The sequence below is a fragment of the Cyprinus carpio genome, unplaced genomic scaffold, assembly GCF_018340385.1.
Source record: "Cyprinus carpio isolate SPL01 unplaced genomic scaffold, ASM1834038v1 S000006457, whole genome shotgun sequence".
NCBI classification, from domain to species: domain Eukaryota; kingdom Metazoa; phylum Chordata; class Actinopteri; order Cypriniformes; family Cyprinidae; genus Cyprinus; species Cyprinus carpio.
In genome coordinates, this window is record NW_024879139.1 from 90,245 (window position 1) to 109,028 (window position 18,784).

General features: G+C 43.5%; 1 protein-coding gene across 1 annotated transcript; it reads left to right on the forward strand.

The window, feature by feature from the left end:
- Positions 1 to 15,720: 15,720 nt before the first annotated feature.
- LOC109063368 (protein TIC 214-like) lies at positions 15,721 to 18,669 on the forward strand. Its single transcript, XM_042754097.1, has 3 exons — positions 15,721 to 15,830; positions 18,276 to 18,323; positions 18,431 to 18,669. Exons 1-3 carry the CDS (start codon positions 15,770 to 15,772, stop codon positions 18,667 to 18,669), a joined length of 348 nt encoding a protein of 115 aa, XP_042610031.1. The 5' UTR covers positions 15,721 to 15,769.
- Positions 18,670 to 18,784: the final 115 nt, after the last annotated feature.

Sequence of the window (18,784 nt, forward strand, 5' to 3'; positions counted from 1 at the left end):
GGTACCTCTTAGTTACAAAATACTTACAGTATAAATGATTTGTAATTTTACAGGTTGTTACCCTTTTATTCTGCAAATGTCACAGATTATTCTACCTACACGGAGGTAATGAATAGGTACACTATCATTACAAAAAAGTTACGCTGTAACTTCAGTTTACTTACGCAGTTCTTTGCAGGTTGCATTATCTGGTTGTTACCCCCTTATTACCCAAACATAACACATTGTTCCCTTAAACCTACACGTACTTTCTTTATAGGTACACTATAATTGCAGAAACGTACATCGTAACTTAAGTATACTTATGTAGTTATTTGCGCGTTGTATTCTAAAGAGTTACCGACTTTTGCATTTGTAAATTTTGGGTATAGTTCTTCCAGAGTCTGAATCTTGTGAGGGCACCTCTTCAGGTTTGCATTTATTTTCTGTGGGTCTAAACAGATCCGAAGTGACCCATCTTTCTTTGTGTTGAAGGCAAGGCTGGAACACCAATTTGAGTGCTCTACTACTTTTCAGCAGACTCATTGATTAACAAGTTTGTTCAACTAATTTTTATGTTTGTCTTTGATCTGGATATTGGCACCTTCCTTAAGGATAATCTTTGCTGTGCCTTTGAAACTGCCTTTTTTATCAAATTGGTCTGGGTATTTCTCTTTCACTTCTTTGATGCTTTTTATGTGTTGTCAGGTACTATCTTTTGTTTGTCTTCCTCCCTTCACATTGTTTTCTTTTTTCACCATCACATCAACATTTACTGTCACAAGACTGAGGAGCTCGCATTTGGGTAGGCCGACCACAGCTGGTCCAGGGACGTCAACTACGTAAAACTTTGCATCTATCCATCTGGATTCTTTGTACTGGCATGGCATGCTGATAGTTCTGAAGCAGGAAATTACATCACCAGTGTATGATGTTAATTTTACATTGGATGCTGGCTTTAGATGTTCCATGCTTTGTGTCAAGTTGAAGTGTGTTTCCAGATGCCCCGGTATCCATTTTCAGGTGAAGCATATATCCATGAACTTGCAGGAAGGGTGGATTAACATTCAGAGTTCTATATGCCTCATCCCTTGGTGTTTTCACATGGAGGCTGTGCATGCACTTTGCACTGATAATGATGGAGTAAAATTGTTTTTGGTATGCATACTCGTCATCATCTTTGATGTTATCTACAAAATCAATGCTGGGCTCATCTTTGCATTTGTAGTCTTTCCTTAGTTTGGTGTGGCTTTAGCACCTGTTGTGTGTTTGTGACTTACTCCTTCTTTGCTGGTTGGATAGCTGTCTTTGTCGTCTTCTCTTTTTACAACACTTTGCCCAGTGGCTTCTGTTACCACACATAGAGCGTGTATATTTAAATGTAAATTTAAGGATTCAAGGATTCAAAGGATTCAAAGAGTTTATTGTCATGTGTACAGTGAGGAAAACAAGTTTCCCTGTACAATGAAATTATTTATTTTCTGTCCACATTGAATGCAAAGTCAAGTGAAAACTATGCAAAAAAGATAAAAAAAAAAAAAACAGACATACACATACATACAAAAAACATAATAAAGTATAGATATAGTATAGCATTTACATTAAATGTAAATGTATTTATATATATATATATATATATATATATATATATATATATATATATGATCAACAAACAAATGCAAGTTTGAGACGAGCGTCATAGGAGGAATCAGAGTCGCCCTGGCAATCAACGACATACACCTGCACGTCCTCACCGCCGGCTGATCGGCCACCGCTGCAGCTCATTAGAGCACTGCTTTTAAGCAGCAGATGCTGAGCAGAAGGGGGAGACGGATCTCGAGCCGAATGCACGCAGGACTAACCCTTTCTCTCGTTTTCCTCCAGAAAGCAGAGAGTGACCGACAGCCCACCCCTTTGGAGCACGTTTGGACACCCACTTTCACTTGGACGGAGCACTGAAGAGCACTGTGAGCACCAGCCTCCACGCACCGGCTTGCCATCCTGCACCTGTCACCTTGTATAAATAAAATCCACCCTCCGGGGCCTTTTGTTGTGCACTAAGCTTAAACTTGTCGAGTGATTCTTCCCCACGTCACAGTGGTGGAGAATGCGGGCAGATCGGTGAAGAATCACCGGCAAGTTCACCGCCCCCAGCCCTTAATTCTTCCTTTTTTTTTTTATGCGGGCAGGTTTGCACGCCCCAGCCCCGTGGAAGGAGGCACGCTCGGCCCCACGATGGAAGAGGTTCTACAGCGCCTCGCGGAAGTGAGCATCCGCCAGCAGCAGATTGTAGAACACCTCGCCACTCGCCAGGGCCGGACGGAGGAGGAACTTGCCGCCGTCCGTACCGCCGCCTCCCAGCGCGTTCCGCTACCTGATACCTGGCCCAAGCCACCCGCCTGTTACCGAAAATGACCGCGGATGACGATGTGGAAGCCTTCCTACAGGTCTTTGAAAATACCGCTCAGCGTGAGGCGTGGCCCGAGGACGAGTGGGCACGTGCGCTGGCACCCCTCCTCTCCGGAGAAGCCCAGCGGTCTTACTTCTTCCTTCCCTTTGTGGCCGCCGAAGACTATAACGAGGTCAAGCGTGAGATCCTAGCGAGGCTCGGCCTCTCACCCGTCTGCGCGGCCCAACAGTTCCAGGAATGGGAATTCAAGGCCCAGGTGCCAGCCCGTGCCCAGGCAGCCGAGCTCAGTCGCATCGCTCAACACTGGGTGCTGAAGGGAAGCCCCACTGCAGCACAGGTAGCGGAGCGAGTGGTGGTCGATCGCCTCCTCCGCGCTTTACCCCGCAACCATCGGCAAGCGGTGGGAATGAGGAACCCTGCCAACATCCAGGAACTCGTGGAGGCGATCGAGCTGGCGGATGCCGTCCATCACCGCGAGGCCGGGGACCGAGCGCCGCCATTTCCCCGGAGGGTGGTCCCGGCGCGCGACGCCCGCTCGAAGGTGCACCCCGACCGGTCAGCAGGCCGACGGTTCCCCCACCGCGGGATGAACTCATGCCCAGCGCTGAACCACCATCACCCCCGCGAGCGTGGCTGGCAGGCTGCATCATCCACCAGCACGTACTGTCGGGAGCCCCCGAAGCAGAGGTGACGGTGGAAGGGAAACGTTTTCGGGCCCTGCTGGACTCAGGCAGTGCGGTCACCCTCATCCAGTCGCGGTTGTGCCCCCCTCGAAGCGGCCAGAAAAGCTTCCTCCCGATTACCTGTGTACATGGAGACACTCGCCAAGTACCGGCCCAAAGAATCACCATTTCGTCACCCCAAGGCGCCTGGCTGGTGGAGGTTGGCCTGGTGGAGGATCTGCCGGTGGCCGTACTGCTGGGGAGGGATTGGCCCGGCTTCGACAGACTGCTCACTGCCGCTACTCAGCCTGCCAGCCGCGAGGGGAACCGTCGAAGACGGAGACGGCCTCGGGCACCCCGCCGCCGTCCGGCGCTCCTCGCCTCTGACAGTGGGCGACCATCATATTTTATGATGTGTACCAACAGGCGGCTGGAGGGGGCTCGTTCGCCAGGGAACAGCGGGAGGACGACCGACTCAAGCACTGTTGGGCACAGGTGCGAGTCGTGGATGGAAAGGACGTCCTTCCCGGCCCCACCCTCTCCCACATTTTGTTGTGGAAAAAGGCCTGCTGTACTGTGTCGCCCAGCGAAGGGGGGAGGAGAAAAAGTTGCTAGTTGTGCCGCGAGCCAAGACCGAGACCATCCTGGAGCTGGGCCATTCCCACCCTATAGCAGGTCACCTCGCGGCAGCCAACGCATCTGCGACCGCTTCCACTGGCCGGGCCTGGAGGCCGAAGTAAAGCGGTTCTGCCAAGCCTGCCCGACCTGCCAGGCCACGTCGCCCAGGACCCCTCCCCCCAGCCCGCTCATCCCGCTGCCTATCATCGAGGTGCCCTTCGAGCGGATTGGAATGGACATAGTAGGGCCGTTGCCGAAGTCTGCCCGTGGGCATGAGCACATCCTGGGTCATCGTCGACTACGCCACCCGGTACCCAGAAGCAGTCCCCCTGCGGAAGGCCACCGCGAAGTCCATCGCCCAGGAGCTGTTTCTGCTGGCCAGCCGAGTCGGCCTCCCCTCGGAGATCCTGACTGACCAGGGGACCCCGTTCATGTCCCGGCTAATGGCGGACCTCTGCAGGCTGCTGCGGGTGAAGCAGTTGAGGACCACAGTCTATCACCCTCAGACGGATGGGCTCGTGGAGAGATTTAACCAAACCCTTAAGCAAATACTCAGACGCGTGGCAGCGGAGGACAAGCGGGATTGGGACCTCATGATCCCCTACGTGCTCTTTGGGATCCGCGAAGTTCCTCAGGCCTCAACTGGCTTCACCCCCTTTGAGCTCCTGTTCGGCCGTCAACCACGGGGGCTCTTGGATGTGGCCCGGGAAGCGTGGGAGCAGCAGCCTGCCCCTCATCGCACCATCATCGAGCACGTCCGACAAATGAGGGAGCGGATCGACCGAGTGATGCCGTTAGTCCGGGAACACCTCACCAGGGCCCAGCAAGCGCAGCAACGTCACTACAACCGGGCAGCCCAACCACGGGAGTTCCAACCCGGAGACCGCGTCATGGTCCTGGTCCCCAGCTCCGCCTGCAAGTTCCTGGCCTCCTGGAAAGGGCCCTACTCTGTGGTGGAGAGGCTGGGACCAGTCACGTACCGGCTGAGACAGCTGAGACAGCCGGGACGGCGGCAGACGGAGCAACTCTATCACATCAACCTCCTGAAGAAGTGGGTGGGGACCCGGGACCAAGTAGCTGCCCTGAGCCTCACCGAACCCGTGGTTGTGGATGTCAATCCCCATCTCTCGGCGGCCCAGAAGACGGAGCTGCTGCTCCTGGTCAGTCAGTTCCAGGATGTATTCTCCTCCCAGCCCGGGCAGACCCACATGCTACAGCACGACATCAGGACACCCCCAGGAGTCGTCGTCAGGCAACGGCCCTACCGTGTCCCGGAAGCTTGTCGGCAGGCTATTGAGGAAGAGATCCAACAAATGCTGAAGTTGGGGGTAATAGACCCATCCCGGAGTCCGTGGTCCAGCCCCATTGTGATGGTCCCAAAGCCGGATGGCACCCTCCGCTTTTGTAACGACTTCCGCCGCCTGAACGAAGTCTCCGAATTCGACGGGTACCCCATGCCTCGGGTCGACGAACTGCTGGACCGCCTAGGAAGGGCCCGGTACATCAGTACCCTGGACCTTACCAAGGGCTATTGGCAGATACCGCTCTCCGAGGCCGCCAAGCCGAAGACTGCCTTCTCAAACCCCAGTGGCCATTGGCAGTACCGGACCCTTCCCTTCGGCCTACACTGGGGGCCCCCGCGACGTTCCAGCGAATGATGGACATCCTCCTACGGCCCCACCAGGCATACGCGGCGGCCTACCTGGATGGCATCGTAGTCCACTCCGAGGCATGGGAAGAACATCTGGATCGTCTGCGGAGGGTGCTCTCGGAGCTCCGGCGGGCTGGACTCACCGCCAACCCCCGAAAATGCCACCTAGCCCTCTCTGAGGCCAAGTACCTGGGCTTCCAAGTCGGCCGAGGTCTTATCCGGCCACAGGAGAAGAAGGTAGAGGCCATCCACTCCGCCCCGAAGCCCCGGACAAAGACCCAGGTACGAGCCTTCTTGGGGTTGGCGGGTTATTACCGATGTTTTATCCCCAACTTTTCCTCTCTAGCCGCCCCCCTGACAGACCTGACCAGGAAGGGGCAGCCGGAGAAAGTATCCTGGACACCATCGGCGGAAGAGGCCTTCGGCCAGGTCAAGACAGCGCTCACGTCCGCTCCTGTCCTTCGCGCTCCGGACTTCAGCTGCCCCTTCCTGTTGCAGACGGATGCCTCCGACACAGGACTGGGAGCAGTCCTATCCCAAATCCAGGAAGGCGAGGAGCATCCGGTCATCTACATCAGCAGGAAGCTTTCCCCGGCCGAGAGGAACTACGCTGTGGTGGAGAAGGAGGCCCTGGCCATCAAGTGGGCAGTCCTGGAGCTGCGGTACTACCTCCTGGGACGCAAGTTCACCCTGGTAACCGACCATGCGCCCCTACAGTGGATGGCCCGTGCCAAGGACACCAATGCCAGGGTGACTCGCTGGTTCTTAGCGCTCCAGGACTTCCACTTTGAAGTGCGCCATCGGGCTGGGGCCGCCAACGCAAATGCAGATGGCCTCTCATGAATTTGGACAGCTTATGCAGGTCTGTCGGGGGTCATTCCCCACCCTCCCCTAACTTCACCCCTACTTTCTCCGTTTGTTCACAGGACAAGAACGACGCTTAGGGGGGGGGGGAAATGTGACGAGCGTCATAGGAGGAATCAGCGTCGCCCTGGCAATCAACGACATACACCTGCACGTCCTCACCGCCGGCTGATCGGCCACCGCTGCAGCTCATTAGAGCACTGCTTTTAAGCAGCAGATGCTGAGCAGAAGGGGGAGACGGATCTCGAGGCGAATGCACGCAGGACTAACCCTTTCTCTCGTTTTCCTCCAGAAAGCAGCGAGTGACCGACAGCCCACCCCTTTGGAGCACGTTTGGACACCCACTTTCACTTGGACGGAGCACTGAAGAGCACTGTGAGCACCAGCCTCCACGCACCGGCTTGCCATCCTGCACCTGTCACCTTGTATAAATAAAATCCACCCTCCGGGGCCTTTTGTTGTGCACTAAGCCTAAACTTGTCGAGTGATTCTTCCCCACGTCACAATATATATTCACATAATTCATATTATTTATAAATATATTTAATATATGTACTGTATAAAGATTAAAAATATTTATGTATATTTATTTATATATATATATATATATATATATATATATATATATATATATATATATACACATACAGGGTTTGAAATTAACATCCGCCAACACAACAAATGTGGGTAAAATTAGCTGTGATGGGTAACGCTGTCAAATCACATTTGGCGGGTTCCTTTTTGTTAGTTATGTTCACTTATTAATTTCTTGGGGAAGTTCATGAAAACCAAATCTGCGCATGTTTAGTGCAAATACGGAACTTGTGAGACATTATTGAGTATATTGCAGTTTGCAAAAACCAAACAAAACACACCTACAGAGTGCACACATAAGCGACTACGCATTTAGAGCGTGTTCTTTCACTGCATGATTCAGTCTATTACTATGCATTACAAATTATCACATAATTCAAGATAAGGGGGCACAAAATATATATATTTATATAATTTCATATAATTAATCAATATCACACTAAGAGTGCCGTTAGAAAAAAATATATATTGTCATGGTTACAAATGCGTTATTGATTTTATACAACAGTTCAATAAACAATAAGTTAATATCAAGTCTTTTAGAGTTTTAGAGTAAGTTAGTTGCCATTATTGTACTAGTCATTGAATGGGAAATGTTACATTAACCTGTTAACAGCAGTTTCCTGTTTTCATATATTTAAATAAAAGGGTGATTCTTTTAATAAGTACTGTGCTTTCTTTACTTGTCTAATTTTTGTATTTGTATTTTCAATCAAGTCATGGCCAATACTGCCTTTGAGTAGCAATTGATTTCTTTGTTCAAATCTATTACACGATTAAACTGATCTAGAAAAACTGAGCAACCACATTAAACTCTGTAAAAATGTAAAGTTGGTTGAGGTGTACTTTGATTGGCCAGCTATCCAGTGCGTTATGATTGGCCGAATATCTCAAGTGTGTGACTGAAATGTTATGCCCCTTACAATTGCGTGATGCCATGTCCCGGAGTGATGAGACAAAAACATTAAAAACCCATTATAAATGAGGCATTTGTTGCATCCAATGGGGACATAATTATGGATCATAATGTCTTATACTGTCTTTTTACGCATTGTATTGCATCGCGCCGCGTAAACATAAAACCATGTCTGCATTTGTGATCAGAGAAAAGACAAACAACAAACGCTACTCTACATTGCTCAAGACTCACGTTTGAATCATCAGGGCCAAATCCCGTAAACATGTAAACGTACTTACAGACTGTGAGTCAGAACAGCCAAAGTGAAGTCAAAATGACATGACATACAGCCAAGTATGGTGACCCATACTCAGAATTTGTGCTCTGCATTTAACCCATCCAAAGTGCACACATACACTGTGAACACACACCCGGAGCAGTGGACAGCCATTTATGCTGCGGTGCCCGGGGAGTAGTTGGGGGTTCGGTGCCTTGCTCAAGGGCACCTCAGTCGTGGTATTGCCAGCCCGAGACTCAAACCCACAACTTTACGGTTAGGAGTCATACTCTCTAACCACTAGGCCACGTTCCCGTAGGCCAGCATTGTAGTCTACTCTCCCAACATCAGGAAACCTCTTCCATAAAATGCTTTGATCATATTTACCAAGGGTACAAACAATTCTGACCACGTGTGTGTGTGTGTGTTTGTATATATATATATGTATGTGTGTGTGTGTGTGTACACCTTTAAGCTGATACTTGTTTACAGTGACCCTGACTATTACTGTATTCATTTTCAAGTTAATTCTATTGTACAATTTCTGTAAAAAATTAAAGGCAAATCACTCCAAAACTCAATGTGCATTCTCACACTTTCTCATAAAAAGCACTTACTCATAAAATGTAAGTTTTTTTCTATTCTTCCAATTTAGTCAAGTTCAGAGGCACCCTGACTATTACTGTATACATTTTCAAGTCATTTCACTGTAGTTTTGAAGAAAATTTATGACAAAATCACTCCAAAATACAAAGTGCATTCTAGCAGTTGCACCATTACCCATTTTCAAAAACTCATAAAAATCTTTGCTTTATAGGTTTGCTTGTTCTTTGTTTATTGGTTCCTGTTTACAGTCACCCTGACTATTACTGTATTCATTTTCAAGTCATTTTACTGCATGGTTTTGGAGAAAATTAAAGGCAAATTCACCCCAAGCATTTAAGTGCATAAGCACTTTTGCATCACGTCCCATTTCAAATCCTCATAAAAAATATTTTCTTTAGAGGTTTGCTCGTTCTTTTAATTGCTTCCTGTTCACAGTGGGTGTGACTATTTTTTTATTGTTTTTAAAATTTTTTTTAGTGTTTTGCTTTTTGTTTAATTTGCTTTGTGAAATTCACTCAAAAAAAATTAAAAATAAATAAAAAATAAAAAACCTTCTTGCAGTTGCACCATTACCCATATTCAAACACTCATAAAAATATTTCCTTTATAGGTTTGCTCGTTCTTTCAATTGGTTCCCGTTTACAGTCACCCTGACTATTACTGTATTCATTTTCAAGTCATTTTACTGTATAGTATGGGAGAAAATTAAATGCAAATTCACCCCAAGCATGTCCCAAATATCAAACCTTCATAAAAATCTTTATTTTGTAGGTTTGCTCGTTCTTTCAGTTGGTTCCTGTTCACAGTATCCATGGCTATTACTGTTTTAATATTCAAATATGTTCAAATTCCCTGACTTTACAGTTTCAGGGAAATGCTAACTCAATCCAAAAATGTCCCATTTTCAAACAAAGTTTCCATTTTTGAAGGAATTATTGTGCATACCATGAATTAACGTACCATGCTTATTACCATATGAACCTGACTCTTATTTTATATATAATATTGGACAAAATTGCTGGGAAACATCATAAACTCAACCTCTTCTTACATTTTAATTGTTAGTGTCACATTTAATTAAGTTAAAATCTTCATTTTAACCTTAGGAACTGATTATGTGCATCACCCCTTTGAGCTGTCCTTATTTGTGTCCATGGTTACTTATTTCTAACCTTTAGTTAAATTTCTTATGTCTTTGCTTTTATAGCCCTGAGGTTGTTGTATTTGTTTATGGTGAATATGCATGCAAAGCTATTATTTGTTTTGCTGTGTTTGTTTAACATAATCATCAGTCTATTGAATAAGTCTGCTTAGCTGCAATTTCTTGTTTCTCCTTACCTGTAACTGTTCAATTACAATTGTATTGAGATGAATTTTAAAATGATCTATCTAAATTAAAATCCAGATACAAGACACTGATCACACAGGTAAGGTAAGACAGTTGACAACACAAAGAAAAATAAGTAATATAGTATCAGTGCCGTTGTTTGAAAATGATCACACATTTATTTAAATTTTACTTAACTTTATTTTATCGTATTTTATGTACTTTTATAAATATTATACATTTTCTATACATACATGCAACTCATATATATATAAATATTATAAATGTATTTATTTTGCCTTTCTTATTTCAGAAAACAACTTTATGCATCTTAAGGAATAACATCACTTTGGGCTGCTGTTGTATATCCCATCAGACTGCACAACAGGGCCTACTGTGGCTTCAACACCTGTGAATATTTATTGACTGTTTTCTGCACACTGATGCATACACCTAAAACCATCTCCTCATATTAGGCTTTTGTTTAATTGCATAAAAAAATTACATATTTGCATTTCTATCTGTGAAATGTCATAACACAGGTTACATAAACCCTATCACAACTTATTTCTGTAGTTCAGCCTTAATAAAACTCTTGTTTAAATTCCATTAGGTTGTATTGCAGTCAAACAATCAATAGCCTACTGGGATGTATTCCAGAAAGCATGGTTAACTTACCGTCAGTTATAACCTGAACTTTCGACTGATTAACCCCAAACCTTGCTTACTCAGGGTATGTGGTTCCAAAAACGTGTCCGGAAGTAAGTTCATTCAACTCGGAGTATGTTCCTGGTTAAGACTCAAGACATTCTCAACATAGCGGCGAATCAATGGGTCACTATGGAAACGGATGCTAAGAAAAAGCATGGCATGCTGTTTCTTTCTTCTTCTTTTGTTCAATGGTCGTTTACCTGCTTAGTGCATATCACCACTTATTTGATGGTTTTGCATATTTATTTTTTTTTTTTTCAGTTTAATCTTTAATCCTTGAGAATATGAATTATATTGTTTGTTTGATGCTAATTATATATCATACATGACAATTAACACAGTAATAGTCAGGATCACTGTGAACCTGAATCGACTGAAAGAATGAGCAAACCTATAAAGGAAAGATTTTTATGAGTATTTGAAAATGGGACATGATGTAAAAGTGCTTATGCACTTAGATGCTTGGGGTGAATTTGCCTTTAATTTTCTTCAAAACCATACAGTAAAGAGACTTGAAAATTAATATGGTAATGGTCAGGGACAATTTTAACAGGAATCAATTGAAAGAATGAGCAAACCTATGAAGGAAAGATTTTTATTAGGGTTTGAAAATGGGTAATGATGTAAAAGTTAAAGGATGCACTCGGATGCTTGGGGTGAATTTGGCTTTAATTTTCTCCAAAACCATACACTAAAAAGACTTGAAAATTAATACCGTAATAGTCGGGGTCACTGTGAACAGGAATCAGTTGAGAATGAGCAAACCTATAAAGGAAATATTTTTATGATTGTTTGAATATAGTTGAATATAGCTGAATATTGAATATAGTTTGAATATATGACATAATGTAAAAGTGTTGTCATGGTAAATGGGGTGAATTTGCCATTCATTTTCTCCAATACTATACAGTAAAATGACTTGAAAATTAATACTGTAATAGTAAGGGTGACTGTAAACAGGAGCCAATTGAAAGAACGAGCAAACCTATAAAGAAAAGATTTTTATGAGTTTTTGAAAATGGGTAATTGTGCAACTGCTAGAATGCTCTGTTTTTTGGAGTGATTTTGTCAATAAATTTATCCAAACTATTCAGTAAAATGTCTTTAACATTTATACAGTAATAGTCATGATGACTGTGAACTTGAATCAATTGGAAGATTGAGCAAACCTATTAAGGAAAGCTTTTTTACAAATAAGTGCTTTTTATGAGAAAGTGTGAGAATGCACATTGATTTTAGGAGTGATTTGCCTTTAATTTGTACAGAAATTGTACACTAGATTTAACTTGAAAATTAATACAGTAATAGTCAGGGTCACTGTGAAATTGTCAGTTATCTTTGACGATAGTGGTCTTGACAAAAGTTGCTTTATGGTCTTTTTAGGGTAAAATTACATTTTATGCAGACATATTTTGGGTCATTGTGAACAGCAATCTATTGAAAATATCAGCAAAAGTATTAAGGAAACGCAGTTATGACAGCTTCTTTACATCCATTTTTACCACTCCCAGCACCCATACCATAAGTGCGCAGTTAGATGCGCAGCCAAATAAAAAAATAAGTGCGGCTGGCTTGACCATGTATTTTCAAGACACGGCTGGCTTGACTGCAGTAAAATATATTACCTGCATGCACAGTTTTAAGGCAGCTTTAATCACCTTTTTGGTAACTTCATGACTTAACTGACCACGACATTGCATGCACATATTTTATTTCACGCTTTGATATGAAAGTATACAGGCTACAGCAGGGATCTCCAACCCTGCTCCTGGAGAGCTACCATCCTGCAGACTTCAGTTCCAACCCTGCTGCAACACATCTGTCTGTAATTATCAAGTAGCCCTAAACACATTGATAAGCTGGTTCAGGTGTGTTTTATTGGGGTTGGAGCTGAAATCTGTAGGATGGTAGCTCTCTATGAGCAGGGTTGGAGACCACTGGGCTACAGCGTGCACCGGCGCCTTTGTGTGCCTGCAATTGAAGGGCAATAACATTTGGTTTGCAAACCCTTTAAAAAAAATAAGGTGCTTTTTTTTTACAGGAGTATTCCTTTTACATAGTAGCAGTTAAAATATTGCTTGGAAATCTCGACTTATTAATGTAATCAAATTAAATATAAAACTAAAGCAATTTGCCACTGCCATTAATGTTTTTTTAGAAAATATTTTATAGTTTGTTATAAAAAAACAAGTTGTGCTCAGAGTCCAGAGCCTCGAACATAACATTGTAACAGGCACCTTCCGAGTAGAGACCTGCACTATCGCAGGACCAAATGCAACAGAGTGCGGTGCGGGACAACACTTGATGGACGAGTGCGGGCGGGTAGAGACTCACCCCTGATTTTCACTGGACACGTCTGCGGCGCCTTACGGCTCCGACGCGGCTACCGGAGCTGATTGCGGCCACTCTAGTCAATGCTTGTGTTTACACCAGACATGCTGCTGCACTTTTCAAAAGTGTCCCTCTCCGAGCCGCTTCGCTAAAAATAGGTGCCTAACGCATGCCGCGTCCAAACCACACAGCAAATACAAAATAGAAGTCAAAAAATCCTGTACATTTCAAAATAAACACCCTGTGCAGACTCCCAATCGTATTTCATATTACTATATTCATGCTAGGAGGCCAGAAATAGATGGCGAGAGGTTCATCCTCAAAGAAAAAACCTCACATTATTACATGACACCACAGATCCTTTTTACAAGGACAATTAAAAAAGGATGTGGAGTGGTGTGGAGTTTAATTGCAGGAGTTGTAGGAGTGGAATAAACAGAATTAAACCGGACAAAACATTATCATTTAGCCAACCGTGTTAGAACACAGAAAAATCAAGAAAAACAATGTTGGACAGGCTAATCACGTGGTCTCACGAATCCGCTTCTGGTGTGAGTTGGCACCGCGTGGAGGACGTCACAAAACCTCATCGGAGCCATAATGTACCGCAGACGTGTGCAGTGGAAATCAGGGTTCATATGCGCGGGATGCGGGAGCTAGTGTACTCACACTAGGCAATCTTAACTGTGCCCCCCAAAGCCAGGTTCGTTTGACTAGTGTGATCGAGGTTCATTTAGCCGTCCCTGGCTCAGTTGAAAGAGGTGGGCCAGAGCGCTGTTCACGTCTGTTTCAAATATACTCCGTCTGCAGTGCGTGTGCGTTGCATTTTTTTTTATGCACCCATGTTAACAGATTACAGCTTTCACACTGCACGTGGTTGTGGTCTGTCAGTGCGTTCCAGGTGCAGCGCGTCTGCAGCAGTGCAGCGATCGTTTACGCACCGAGTCTATTTTTTATGGTGGCCGAGAAGGGCAAAACAGATTACAATTATGAAAACAAAAAAAATTACGAATGCAAATACAAATCTAAAAAACGAAAGAACTATTCAGAAAAAATTATAACAAATCAGAAAACACAATGAAAAATCAGAAAACAAAACAACAAGTCAGAAAACACAACGACAAATTGGACAAACCGGAAGAGGCAGGTTAAGTTTGAGACAGTGCCATTGGTTTGGGATTACTCACCACTGACTGGATGAGACATCTGTCAATCAAAGTATACAGAAATAACCAGCCAAAAAACAGCAGAGATGTGGTAGAAAGTTTGGAGATGGTCTTAAAGTAGCTCGGTTTAAATGTATTGTATGAATTGTGCTTACTATGGAATAAAACATACGGAATGTCTTTTTACACTTTGTGCAAATTATCTGCTTTATTGGCATTTTGGCATCTCTATCTGTCAGCCTCAGTGGTGCAGATGGTTAAGTGTCTGCTCTTTGCTCTTAAGGGGCGGTCACACTAGACTTTGAGAGTGGTAGATTTTTTTGGTTTTTTCTGCGAATATGAGCGGGAGCAGGATATGACATCACGCACCATGGTTTCCCCTCATCACAACATAGATTCCGATGTGCTTGTACTGTGTCTTTTGCGACGGCGTCGAAAGCATCTGGAACGGAGAAGGCTGTGGGTTCACCCTATTCTACGGACTCGGAATGAACGGGGTGAATTCCATTCTTTAATTCAGGAGCTTCGGCTGGATAAGGATCGCCACAAGGAGTACTTTCGGCTCTGTCCTGCCGATTTTGATCGGTTGCTGCGTATGATCGCTCCATTGATTGAGAGGCAGGACACCATACTGCGTCAGGCAATAGGTCCAGCAGAACGGTTTGGCAGGAGAGTATATGCAAGTGCCTCAGGAATCAGATTGGAGGGCGATTGCTGAGGGGTTCTCCAGTAAATGGGCTTTTCCACACTGCCTGGGTGCCATTGATGGGAAGCACATTACAATAAAAGCCCCTGCTGATTCTGGGTCCCTTTATTATAACTACAAGGGACAGTTCTCTATTGTTCTTCTGGCAGTCGTAGATGCCAACTACCTCTTCAGAGTAGTAGACATTAGTGCCTTTGGCAAGAGTAGTGATGGTGGTACGTTGTCTGCCTCTGCTCTTGGAAGAGCTCTAAGAGACGGAACACTCAATCTCCCAGATGATGAGCCTCTCCCTAATGGTGAACACCTTGGTAAGGTACCATTTGTGTTTGTTGGAGATGAAGCATTTCCCCTCCGAAAACATCTTCTTCGTCCTTACTCAGGAAGAGCAATCCCTGCTGACCAGAGGATCTTCAACTTCCGTCTGTCGCATGCAAGGAGGATTGTAGAGAATGCATTTGGCATCATGGCAGCTCAGTTTCGTGTGTACCACAGAGTGATGGAGTTGAGCCCATGTAATGCAGAAAAGATTGTGCAAGCAACCACCATTCTCCACAATTTTATTAGATGGGGTCATCAGAATTATGGTTTCATGAGTGGTTTTGTTGAACCAATTGTTGTGCTGAATACAGCTGGAAGGATGGGAAGCAACACTGCGTCACAGGAGGCCCTAGCTGTGAGGGAGAAGTATAGGGAATACTTCAACTCCCCGTGTGGTGCAGTTCCTTGGCAGTATAACCAGATTTGAGTCTGGTTCACTATAAAAAGGCTCTTTTCAGAGCCACTTCAAAATCACAGAGTCAATTTTTCCATTGGTTGTTCGTGTGTACATTAAGGTTACATGTAGACATGCAACATATTAAATTTTTGATAGAATGCAAGTTATCTTTTGGGTACATGGATGCAAAATGCATATTGCCATGTTTGTTTACAGTCAAAAAAATCCTTGTGTTTACAGCAGATGTGTTACTCATGATGGATATTATCAGCTGTGTCCAACAACCAAGACATCAAGAACATCTCCACTACAATGGTATGTTTACAGTTGGGATCTCCAAAAAGGCTGTCGAATCATTTGAAATGTATTGTCAGCGATGCTAAAGCTTAGTGATAGTTTTAAGAAAATGTTCAAGGACACTTAGCAAAAAGACAAAGTAATGAATCAGGAAACTGGTTTTATTGTTTTCTCAAAAACAACAATTCCTACATAACAGCAGGAAAAGTGAGCAACTTATTAGAACTTATTAGAACCTGTTTTGGAAAACCACAGCTTCTTTAAGGAATAATATTCTTTAGAATTAATTGACAATGTTCATTTTGGAGTGAACAACTCCGTAATTGCACTCAAAAACAACTTAATGCACTCAAAACACATGAGAACTTATAAGAAACTTATAAAACATAAGTAATAGTTCACCCAAAAATGAAAATATAATGAAATTAAACTCGACCTCAGGCCATCCAAGATGTATATGAGTTTGTTTCTTCATCGGAACAGATTTGGAGAAATTAAGCACAGAGGTGGAAAGTAACAAATTACATTTACTCGCGTTACTGTAATTGAGTAGCTTTTTTGTGCACTTTTACTTTTTAAAGTAATTTTTAAAATCTGTCATTTTACTTTTACTTAAGTATATTTTTGTTAAAGTATTGTACTTCGCTACATTTTAAAACACATTAATTACTGAGTAAAAAAAAAAAAAAAAAAAAAATCGCTCCCTGGAAACTACTGCAGTAAATAATGGGCAGGAGGGCAAACTGGCGGTAAAATCACAAGAAAGATGCAGACGGACAAAACAGGCGTTAGTGGTGCAGACACCGCTGAAAATGAAACCCCGTTATTTTCTTAAGTTGAACTCGAAGGAAATGAAATGAACCCCTGGCCATATTCATGCTCTAATATGCAGTGTAAGCTGTGCTTAGGGAGACCAAACTAGCAGCTTATAAAATCTCAACAAGACATAAACTCTTCGAAAGCATGTAGAGGTGAGCTAAATAATTGCATCGCTGCATTGCTGGTTAAAATTAAGCTCTGACATTTTAGCAAGAGGTTTTGCACACATTAACCAAAAAGACAGTGGTGCGGAGTGTGCGATATATATCGTCTGCGATAATATCATAATTGTTGTTTTAATGATGTGCGCGCGCATTTAGAGTGCGTTCCTTCACTGTGTGATTCAGTCTTGTAAAATGCATTTAGAATGATCAAAATTTTTTTTTTTTTTTTTTTTTTTTTTTACAACAGGTCAGTAAACAAGTTAATTAAGAGACTTTCGGTTTAGACACCATATTGCCTGTTTTTGCTCTATTTCTACAACAAAAAAGTAATTCCAAACACAGCCACCAAAGCACAGTTTTGCGTCTCTGAGCAACATGACAGGGTTTTGTTCCTGAATGAATCAACCGTTTAAATGATTCGGTTCAATCGCAATGACTCTCTTATTAACAGTGACTTGCTGACACATACTGCCCATTTTAATTTCACATTTAAAGTGTCTTTTCATTTTTTTTTTATAATCAATTTCTTATAATTTAAAATGAGTATTCAACATTTTATGTCTTGTATATCAAAACATTATTCATGCATTTGTAACTGCAGGTTAAATGCATTCTTGTCCTGCACTAAACAGTGTGTAAATATATCTAAATGCCACTTCCGATGAAGCATCGGCATCTCATCTGCATTGAAAAGATGAGTTTGTTGATACTGATTTGCCTGGTAACAGCCCAAATGTCTTATTATTCTAAATAACTGATTCCTTTAATTAAAAACTGGTTTGAGATTAATAGGCCTATCCCAGGGGTGTCAAAACTCAGTTCCTGGAGGGGCCGTAGCGCTGCAGAGTTTAGTTCTGACCCTGCTCCAGGACACATATCATGTAGTTTTCAAGTAAGCCTAAATAATTAGATTAGCTGGATCAGGTGTGTTTAATTAGGGTTATATCTAAACTGTGCAGGACTGTGTTTGACACCCGTGGTCCCATTTTTGCCTCCCTCCCACTGTTAAAATGTAACTAAGTAATTTTTACTCTGAGTAAATTAAATGAGCTACTTTTTACTTTTACTTGAGTAAATTTTTAGACTGGTACTTTTACTTGTACTTAAGTAAAATTTCTTTAATGTAATGGTAGATCCTTGTATTCTACTTGAGTAGAATATTTTTGTACTATTTCCACCTCTGATTAAGCATCACATCACTTGCTCAGCAATGGAGAGAATGAGTCAAAACAGCTGATAAAAACATCACAATTATCCACAAGTTAGCTGCTTGAAGAGGATCCTTTGCAGAGCAAGTTATGTGATGCTTAATTTCTCCAAATCTGTTCAGATGAAGAAGCAAACTTATCTTGGATGGACTGAGGGAAAGTTAAATTGCAGTAGATTTTCATTTTTGAGTGAACTATTACATTAAAGATCATGTTCGTGAACTGACACTGTACTGAGCCTCGTGTATCAACTGCAGTATCTTTATTTGTAGTGAACTCCTGGTTTCCCTGGGAAGACGGGAGAGAGCTGGGTGAATGCAGTTGAGGAAGCTGCTTTACATCATCCTCTTTTCTCTTTTCTTTTACAATGGACTTATTTCACTTTCAAATTCATCCATGGCACTTGATTTTCTTTTTTTCTTTTTAGATGCAGTGGTGCCCTGGCTGCTGGTGCCTGATACAGGGACCAGGGCTCGGGACCTGAACGCTCGGGACGTGGACGCTCGGGACCTGGATGCCCGGGACCTGGACGCCTGGGACCTGGACACCCGGGACCTGGACACCTGGGACCTGGACACTGGGGACCTGGACGCTCGGGACCTGGACGCCCGGGACCTGGACACTCGGGACCTGACTGCTGATGCTGAGGATCTGCTGTGGTTCTGACTGGTGGGAAACCTGGAAATTGCATTTAACAATATGATTTTCAGTCTTTGAAAAGTCATAATTTCTATATTTAAAAAAAGAAAAAAAAATATCATTTATTATTATTATTATTATT

Coding starts and splice junctions, on each gene's coding strand:
- LOC109063368 (XM_042754097.1), top strand. CDS start 15,770: ATGATGGATATTATCAGCTGTGTCCAACAACCAAGACATCAAGAACAT. Junction 15,831..18,275: donor AGAACATCTCCACTACAATG/GTATGTTTACAG, acceptor CTTTATTTGTAG/TGAACTCCTGGTTTCCCTGG. Junction 18,324..18,430: donor GAGAGAGCTGGGTGAATGCA/GTTGAGGAAGCT, acceptor TTTTCTTTTTAG/ATGCAGTGGTGCCCTGGCTG.